This window comes from Pelecanus crispus, chromosome 1 (genome assembly GCF_030463565.1).
Source record: "Pelecanus crispus isolate bPelCri1 chromosome 1, bPelCri1.pri, whole genome shotgun sequence".
Lineage (NCBI taxonomy): Eukaryota > Metazoa > Chordata > Aves > Pelecaniformes > Pelecanidae > Pelecanus > Pelecanus crispus.
This window is the reverse complement of record NC_134643.1, coordinates 64,353,193-64,362,969: the sequence shown is the minus strand read 5'-3', so window position 1 is coordinate 64,362,969 and position 9,777 is coordinate 64,353,193. Positions and strand designations below refer to the sequence as shown.

The following is a 9,777-nucleotide window of genomic DNA, read 5'->3' as shown; positions in this document are numbered from 1 at the left end:
TATGCTTGGTCATCAAGATTTAAAAAAAAAATTACAAATTTTGACAGTACTTTATAACATACTTATCTGAGGCATAATTACCAGGTTAGAACATTCATGGTGAGTCTTGGATAAAATTCTTTCTCATTTATATTTATATTTATATTTATATTTATATTTATATTTATGTATCTTGTCTCTTCTTTGCCTTTTAGAACACCACACAGACACCAATTTTGCATCTGCTGAAATCACTGACAAAATTTCCAGTATTTTCAATAGATTATAATCAAACCGTTAATGAGTAAAATACTGATGAATACATTATTATTATCACTATTATTATTATTATTACAATTATTATTATTGTAACAGTTTTGAAATAATAATGTAAATGAGAACAGGAAAAAAACCTGCAAGGCAACAAAACCTGATCATTTAAATCTGTAACAAATAAAAAAGAGGTACTAAGGAATTGTTTCTGAGTAATGTTGTATATGAAGTATACTCCATGTTAAACTGACTGAAAATGTGTCTATTTTCACTGTTTATTAAACAATCAGATTTGCTGACAATTAGTCTGAGAGTTTATGTATATTCATATACAGTCATATGCTAATCTTCATTATGGAAAAAAACTAAGTTTGTTTCAACTATATCTGAAAACTTAAAGGTCTTTTCCAACCTAAACGATTCTATGATTCTATGATTCTATGACTTAAACATTTGCATTTGTTCAGGTCAGTATTTTCTTTGGCAAATTAGTAGTTGTGCTAACTAAGACTGAATGTCAGCAATAACACATTTTCACTTCTTAATGACTTTAAAAAATGTGTTTACAATGATGTGGATAGTAATCTAAAAGTTACAGTATTAATGAAACTGGAAACTTCAGTAATGAAAAATAGTATGAATTAAAAAAAACAAACCAAAATACAATGTTGCAGTTATTTAATTTCATTAAAATACCACTTTGTAATCCTAAATTACTTTTATCTGTATTATTACATATATTTTATTCCATCACTGGAAATAATGTGGAGCTATTTCATTTCATTTCATTAATTTTATTTATACTGAGAGAATTATTCTTTAATTTAAAATATACAATTTTAAAATTCTGTTTATTTTAAACAGGATTCAAGTTTTGATATCTAAATAATGGTAAGTCTACAATGCCTTTATTCTCTTTCATTATGGAGCACTTCAAATATGCTTAGGCAACCTCAGACTTTGGGAGATTCTTTTAGCTTTTTAGAACAAGTTGTTCTAAAACGACAATAGTTTTCTGGAAACCACACTTGGTTTCCTATACTGACATAGTATAGCATTTTCTCTGTATAACTACTTCATAACTTGTGCATAATAATTTTTGTCATGTCAATGTTATTGAATGATAACTTTAGCTTCATAAATCATGTTACACAAGTGATATTACATACTATAAAACACTCCAATAGCAGTAACACCCTTTATGTAAACTTCTGCTGCAAATTAAGGAAATGAACCTTGAAACATTTGCACGAGTGAGTAATGTTACCCGTGTGAGTTGTCCCACTGACCTCAAAGAGACTTCTCAAAGAAGTGAGAACTTTCTCATAATAGTAAACGATTATGGTAATGCCTCAGTGCCTGCAAAAGACATATTCCAGGAGGATGTACATTCTATACAATCACTGTATTTATTTGGGATTTTCCAACTGAAAATGTTGAAAGAACCAGACTGGTCCTTTCTGGCTCCTGACAGAAAAATGTTCTTGCAGAGTTTTCCTGACCAAGACGTACTGGGCCAGGCTTTTGAAGATGCGCTAGAAGTACTGCAGCAGCACTCTGACAAAGAAATGCAGTATTTACCAGGTAAAAAAGACCATTATTCCATTTCATTTACCATTTTGTATTTTTTAAGGAATGTAAATCTGAAGACATGTAGATGAGAGAGTAATTTCCCAGACGTGGATTAATGGATGGCAGAAGGTATATTGGGAGGATGAAAAGGGGGGATAATATGTATTGCCCAGTGTGGCATGCATCTTCCATGTCATGGCACAGGGAAACTGTTGGACAGTCCCCCTCTACCTTCCCCCTAGTTCTAGCCTAGGTGCATTGAGCTCGTATTTCCTATAGTCAGAGCATATATGACTATGGTGTAATAGCCATTTTCCAGTTTTAATGTTTTAATTGAAAAATGCCCTTCTGTTATGCTGTGAATAAATTCATATAACAGTTAATTCCAGTGCAAAAAAAAAAAAAAAAAGAAAGAAAAAAAAGGACCAAGAATCCAACACGTGAAATTAACTTCCACAATTACTTTTTTACATTAAAATATACATTTTAAGTATTTTTATGCAGAAATGATAGTTTCAGTCTGGATAATTAATAGAAAGGTGTTTTTCTTGGCTTCAAGAGTTTTCTACTTTATAAAACTTAAAATACAGCAAGCTGTAAATTGTTCCAGTTTCAGCAAGGTTTTGGCAATTAAATTACTATAAAATTTAAAATCTGTGTTTGGTGGTTTTACGTGGTAAATAGAAATGGTAGGAAAGGAAAATAGGAGGCTATATCACAAACCCTTTAGGTCCAGAACAAAATATCTACTGTCTTCTGTGTAGAATACGTTTCATACAAGGAAGTTTATTTACATATTATCTATTATATACTGAAATTTAAATAAGACCAATTGGGCCATATCTTCAGCTATTGTTAGTGAATTTTTGGCTCCACTGCATTGGTAATTTACACATGCTGAAAAACTCACTATATATAATTTCTTGCAGTGTTCTTGCCTGTATCTCTTATTACAGCCAATGGAGAGAGTTTTTTAACACTTACAATTCAGTGTTTAGTATGTCCTATAGCAGCACCCACATTTCCACTTGCAATAGATGTACCCTCCAACATCTTCTGACGACCTGCAGTGCATAATTTATTCCAAGTGCCTCAGCCTGGTGTTCTCCTCTGCTTCTTTTAAACTTCCTAAGGTCTTAGGTTGCTTCCATGTCATTCTTTCAGGCACTGCAGATGCTCTGATACTCCGTCACTCCATTCACGATTGGAGGCTCTTACTTGCATTGTACTAATGGCCTGCAGAAGAACTGAGTGACATTCCCTTTTCCGTTCTAATACATGTATTATAGTAGTCTATAATTATGCCAGTCATTATGTTTGGTGATTTCTTTGGCCCTCCTTTTTCTATTAACCAAGCAATTTCATAATACTATGAAATATCTGACATTTTATCTTAACAAATATTGCTTTTCATCATGAAGGCAAGCAAAACCAGCCTAAGGGTGTGATTAGCAGTAACAGTACAGATTATGTTGGATAACCTGCTGGTATGAAACATCTTGGCTCTGGAGCGTTTATTATCCAGAAGGCAGCCATAGGATAAATGTTTTTTGACAGACCCAGTAGCATATTAGGTTGTTTGCAGCTGGGTTTTTTCTCTCCCTTTTATTCACTCAGTTTTTGCTCCATCCTCCTAAATCTCAGGTTACAAAAATTGCCTGACTGTGCTCAACCATCACCACCACCTCCGAGCAAGTCCCAGCTACTCTGCAGCACCATCTACAGAGGATCCAGGGTATAGCTGGAGAAATGTGATCGTAAGTGAACTGGTTACTAATACTAGAGTCAGACATAAATGGAAAATTGGCTGCCCATTTGTGATTTCTAATACGAATTATTATGCTAACTCTAACAGAAAGTCAGTCTGGCCAGGCATGATTCAGATGAAACTGCCTTGGGAAATATTTGCAAAACATGTTTAATAGTCTCTTTTTAGGATTCATCTTCGCTGTTTTCCTCTTGTGCTCCTCTGTGGTTCATCATGTAACATGACAACTAACAAACAAACCTACTAGTACACTAGGGAAAAGGGCTTCTCTCTATCACCCAGGAACAGGCAGAGAACAACAACTTCCAGCCTCAGCATAGCTTCTGCTGCTGTGAGAAAGTACCATGCCTTTGCTTCTCCAGCAGTTTGCTTTAAGAGTGCTGGAAAGACCAGCATTATCCAGTCTCTGAGCTCAGCTTCAGCCTGCAGGGTCCATATTAATTCTTAAAAACACTGGGAGTGTGGCCTCCAGGAGTGATGGGGAAGGGGAGATAATTTCAGGTAAATAGATTCTACAAAAGGCCATTTTCAACCAGCAGTTTAGTGACAACATGACACAGGATCTACGGAGTCTGTAGGGACTGCTATCCAGGTGGCCCTTGTCTCTTACTGACTCTGGAGTCCACTGTTCCTCCTCTGCTTCCAGCAAAAGGGTTGAAGGTCTGGAGTGAGGCAATCACTCTGTTTTCCCTCTTAATTTCTCCCCTGGTGGGCAGGTCTTCCCACTGGACATAAATTGGTGCTGCTTGTTACCGGTACAGTACGCTGCATACCTTTGTGGATGAGAAAAGTCTTCCATGGGGGAGGTGATGAAAGGCTGCATTTTGAAGGCTTCAGGCAATTAATTACTACAAGTTTCTTTTTCCTCAGAGGATGTACTCTATTAGTAACTCTTCATTGTCTTAATTCCTGAAGAACAGTGCAGCAGATTTTTATGCAGATGAGACTGTCTACCATACGCTGCAGAATACTCCAGAAAGCCAAATGATGCATGCTGCTGCTGGCCAGCCAAAAGCAGGGAAAGGTGTGTAGAAAGACTGTATCTTGATATGTACATTATGTTACTTTAAAAAATCTCTTGGCAAATCATGCTTTCTCTTTTTCTTAATTTTTTTTTTACTTCTAACAGGAAAAAATAAGTTAACATTTAATAGTAATTAGAATACAACTGCTAGTGTTCAATTCCTATCTGCTAAATCTCACAAGGTAAGATAAATCTGTTACCATCTTATTCTGTCCTCTTGTTTAGCACATGGAAAAACAAAACAGAGATGTGTTTTACTCCAAATCATCTGGGATGAAGCCTTATGCAGAGAAAAATCTAGCTATCAATAACATCTTTATCCACTTTAATAACTTACTTTATTTTATGTGGTCCAACAAGGAGTGGTTTTCTTGAAGGTTTTTCACATATATGAATATTTTTGCACCTGATTTTATGTCATTCTTTGTTTACTTTTCAAATTACCTCTTAGCTTTTGTCACTTCCAGTGTGCATTTTGTGTTCCTTTTGTTTGACTTTATTTGAGTGGATATCTATTTTGCAAAGAATAGGTTGGGTGATGTTGTTTATTGCATTCATTCTTTGTTTTTTGTTTGGGACTCAGCATCCTTTCTATGACTCTGCTAGATGAGATTTACACAGCTTCCACTCTGAGCTGTTGTACCTACTTTTGACCATGGGGTCTTTTTGAGTAGCTTCCTGGTTTTGCTGCTTTTTGAAATCCCCTTCTCTCAACTTTAACCACATGGTGTCAGTTTTCAGTATCATCTCTCCCCATTGATGCTGAACACTGCGGTTTCCATTGCTTAATAGCTACTACTACTACTACTACCACTACTACAAATTCCTTGGGACGATGGGAGGAGTAGCCTCTCCTTTTAAGTTCTGTACTTCTAGTACTTGAAATTCACTGTTGCAAATGAAAACTCTTCAATGCAGAAATGTTGCATTTCTAAGTCTTCCCCAGTGTTGCACTGGGGAATTTTACATGTCAGTATCTGAATTTGCCTTCAGTTGTTACTGCTCTGTTAAACTTAATTTCCTATGTCATATTTCTTTTACATTATTTTCAATCTTCTTTTCCAGAAGGCCATACTGCATAAATTTTCAGAATGACTATTCTTATGGGGGGGGGGGGGTGTCCTCTTATGGATTTCTTTGTGTCCATGGTGATATTCCTGCCAGAAACTGTGATTTGAGGGACTATTTCCAGTATACCTAAATAAATATCAGGAATGGTGTGGCCAGCAGGAGCAAGGAGGTGATTGTCCCCCTGTACTCGGCACTGGTGAGGCCGCACCTGGAATACTGTGTACAGTTTTGGGCCCCTCAAAACAAGAAGGACATTGAGGTGCTGGAGCGTGTTCAGAGAAGGGCAACAAGGCTGGTGAAGGGTCTGGAGCACAGGCCTTATGAGGAGCGGCTGAGGGAACTGCGATTGTTTAGCCTAGAGAAGAGGAGGCTGAGGGGAGACCTTATTGCTCTCTACAGCTACCTGAAAGGAGGTTGTAGTGAGGTGGGTGTTGGGCTCTTCTCCCATGTAGTTAGCAATAGGACGAGAGGAAATGGGGTCAAGCCGCGCCAGGGGAGGTTTAGGTTGGATATTAGGAAAAATTTCTTCACAGAAAGAATAGTCAAGCATTGGAAGAGGCTGCCCAGAGAGGTGGTGGAGTCACCATCCCTGGAAGCATTCAAAAAATGGGTAGATGTGACACTTCGGGACATGGTTTAGTCTAGTCTACCCTTGATTGGTTTAGTGTGGACTTGGTAGTGTAGGTTAATGGTTGGACTGGATGATCTTAAAGGTCTTTTCCAACCTAAACGATTCTATGATTCTGTGATTCTATGAAATTTAGTCCTCTTGGCTTCTTATTGAGACATGAGAGGTTTTCTGTACACTAGCAAGTAGTGTGGCCCTTTAGGAACAGATCTGTAGATGAAACAACCAGTACTGAGGACCCAAAGTCTGTGTTTAAAGTGTTTCACATGGGTTTATTTAGGGTAATCTCTAGGCTGGCCACAAATTCTGAAAGCTGCAGTGACTTAGATATGCTTCTGGAAAGCGTCTTTGAGTTAGGTTTCCTCTGAAAGGAGTCCAGTTCATGCAATCAAGACCATTCCATGATCTGAACTAAAGCTCGGTGAGTGGAGACAATCAAGAGAAGTACTTCAGAAATGCACCTGAATTAGATACACCCACAGGCAATTAGGTTGCTTTGGGACAATTCAGCACAGGAATCTAATGCAGACGCTCTGAAACACCTTCTGGAGGAACCTGCCTCTCTCCAGTGACTGCATAAGAAACCTGCAGACACTAGCCTGCTAGCTTAGAATGATGTTTAGGGCCTGGTAATGAACACCACTAGCTTATGCAATGAGGTGCAGTACTGACATCTGTGAACTAACCCCAGCTCAAATTGGTGCAACCACATTGTGTAGCATTTTGTAGATAACAGCTGGGCTCTAGAAACGTAGCTGCACTAACACATAAGAGCTAATAAGCTCTCTCAAACCGAGACATCAGCTAGAGACGATGTGCCTAGAAATAAAAGCTTGGGCAGAAATGACAGCTGAACTAAGAGGACAGACAGCATGAAATCAGATGCTGCTGCAGACATGGCTACACTATTGTTCTCCAGCAGAGACTCAGTCTGCAGTAGTCTGCAGATTTCCCCTGATCGTACTTGTTCTACCATAGGTTCATAGGTTTACAGGATAATTCAGGTTGGAGGGGAGCTAAGGAGGTCACCTACTAAGAAGAGTTTACTGTGACCAGGCAGTGTCCTTCACCTGTTTGCTTTTAAGCTTCTCATCTTGGTAATACTATATGTATTTCTAGTAGAATATGTACTTCTTGTCACAGGCCAATATTTATTTAGATAATGAAACCATATTAATTTTTTGGAAAGTCCCTCTGATGTCAGGCTCTTCTTCTTCCTAATCTGACTGTCACTTCTCTCCTCTTTCCTTACCACCAGATGCAGAATTACTGTCATCCCTAACAGATGTCTTGGCTTGACCTCAGTGTTCCTTAGCAACTGTCACTTTTCCCCTGTTCCTAGTTTAAAATAGCCACACAAGACAAGACTTTATGAACTTTAGGTGCAGCTGCTTGTTTCCACTTTGGTTAATGTGGAAGCCGTTCTTCTGCATAGACTCTCCTTTCTGTAAAATGTTCCTCTTTGTCTCATAATCTTCAATTCTTCCTCCTTATGGCAGCTTCTTGGTTACCCTTGGCTTTGTGAAGGGAACTAGAAGTACTTCAGAGAGAGGGATCCACAAGACCTAAGTGAAACTAAATAAGCCTCGCTAGTAAACTTAAATTTGAGAGCTGAGCCTGTGGGGAGAAGCACTTAGTCAACTGACAAATACTGCAGTACTGAGCTTGCTTTATTCTGCATGGGCATGCAAGTTGATACTTCTGCACATCTTTAGAAAACTATAGCGCAGCAGCAGGTCTAGGTCCTTAGTGACTAGGTGAGGTTTATGGTTCAAAACTAGCTTGCTCTTTCTGCTCACCCACTCACAATTTCTTATATAAGAGACTACCTTGCATGCCCAAAACTTTCCTGAAACAAATATGACAAAATGGAGTCATGTCAAAATCTTTGAGTTTTGGTTATGCAGGGAAAACCTTTATTCAAAAACATTCAGACTGGCTCTCCAGAACCCCTTTTCTGCACTGTCTGAGGATGTAATTTTCTGCAGTGAGTTCCTTGACCATGCACCTGCACAGCATGTGTCTGAAGACTGCTGAAAGTGGCTTCTGACACCTACCACACAGTGAAGTCACTAGATATTTGTCACGATCTGCAAATAACCTGCTCTTAAAACTCCAATGACCAAATCCCTTTCTGTCACCACAGACCTTTACATGTTTCAGAATTATCATCCCATTTGCTGTTGCTGGTCTTCCATTGAATAGTTTATACTGATCTTTTAATTTGTGATGGGGTATTAGGTTTACCTATGCTTTTGCCTGTAAGATCCTTTCCAGGAAAAAGACAACTGCTCATCTTTTAAAACAAGTATGAGTTCTGTTCTGACATTTTGTACTTTATTTCTTAATAGGTAGAAAAAAACTTCGACTGTTTGAGTATCTCCATGAGTCTCTGTATGATCCAGCTATGGCAAACTGCATCCAATGGGTGGATAAGCCCAATGGTGTCTTCCAGTTTGTCTCCAAAAACAAGGAGAAACTTGCAGAGCTGTGGGGAGAAAGAAAGGGAAACCGCAAGATCATGACATATCAGAAAATGGCCAGAGCACTGAGGAATTATGGAAGAACAGGTGAAATCATTAAAATTCGAAGGAAGCTGACATACCAATTCAGTGCTGTTGTTTTACAGAGACTTGCTCCATCTTACTTCTTGGGAAAAGAAACAGTTTATCATCCGTACATTCAGTCTAATCAAGAGTATCAGTGTACAGATGACTGGATCAGTTACAATAATTACGTGTATAACAATGGTTATGCATTACAGCATGCTAACAGCTAGACATGTCTTTCACATAAACAGGCCTTTGTTACCTAGTAATACTTTCCAGCACAGGAACTCTTCTCTGTACATAGCTTTTCCTTTAAGATACCATACAAACACATGAAGAGGAGGGTTTTAAAAATGATGTTGGACTAGTTTTGTTCCTTTTGAAGTTAATGATAAATGGTCATTGACTATTGAAGAAAACCAGCAGCTGTAGGACATGTTCTATTCTCCATGACGTTAATCAGAGGAATTACTTCAGATTCAAGCTGGTATATCCAAGATTAGGATCAAGGCTTTTGTCTGTTAGTGGATATCAACAATCCCATCCTGACAACACTCATTGGAAGTTTTATGCATGTCCCCAACATTTCCAATCAGAATTTAGATGCTGTTGTACCATAGCGCATGCACTCCCTATCAGTTGGGTGCATGTGAATTAGAAAGGGAAGAGATTTGCCAACTGCATGAAGCTACTGTCTGCTTTTTTCATCAATGGTCTTCATTAAGAGACATTTTCTGAGTGAATGCCTGGCTGAATGATAGAGTCAACACGAAGGTGCACTGGTTAGCCAAGCTGTTAATCCTTAATTACTTAAATTAACATATCTTAGCACAGATCCTGGCATGTGGTATTAGCATTGCCAGGTGCACATTTCACTGTTGGCAGTGGATTCATTGGGAAAGTGACCATACTG

The 9,777-nt window shown here is 38.2% G+C and overlaps 1 protein-coding gene across 1 annotated transcript; it reads left to right on the top strand.

Moving 5' to 3' along the window:
* Positions 1-1,685: 1,685 nt before the first annotated feature.
* On the top strand, positions 1,686-9,094 carry SPIC (Spi-C transcription factor). Its single transcript, XM_009489667.2, has 4 exons — positions 1,686-1,836; positions 3,469-3,581; positions 4,508-4,616; positions 8,667-9,094. Exons 1-4 carry the CDS (start codon positions 1,686-1,688, stop codon positions 9,092-9,094), a joined length of 801 nt encoding a protein of 266 aa, XP_009487942.2.
* The last annotated feature ends 683 nt before the right edge of the window (positions 9,095-9,777 follow it).

What these genes read in the sequence shown, in the direction of transcription:
- SPIC (XM_009489667.2), top strand. Translation starts at nt 1,686, where the DNA reads ATGTTGAAAGAACCAGACTGGTCCTTTCTGGCTCCTGACAGAAAAATG. An exon ending in AGAAATGCAGTATTTACCAG is followed by an intron (nt 1,837 to 3,468) that starts GTAAAAAAGACC and finishes CCTAAATCTCAG; the next exon opens with GTTACAAAAATTGCCTGACT. An exon ending in CCAGCCAAAAGCAGGGAAAG is followed by an intron (nt 4,617 to 8,666) that starts GTGTGTAGAAAG and finishes ATTTCTTAATAG; the next exon opens with GTAGAAAAAAACTTCGACTG.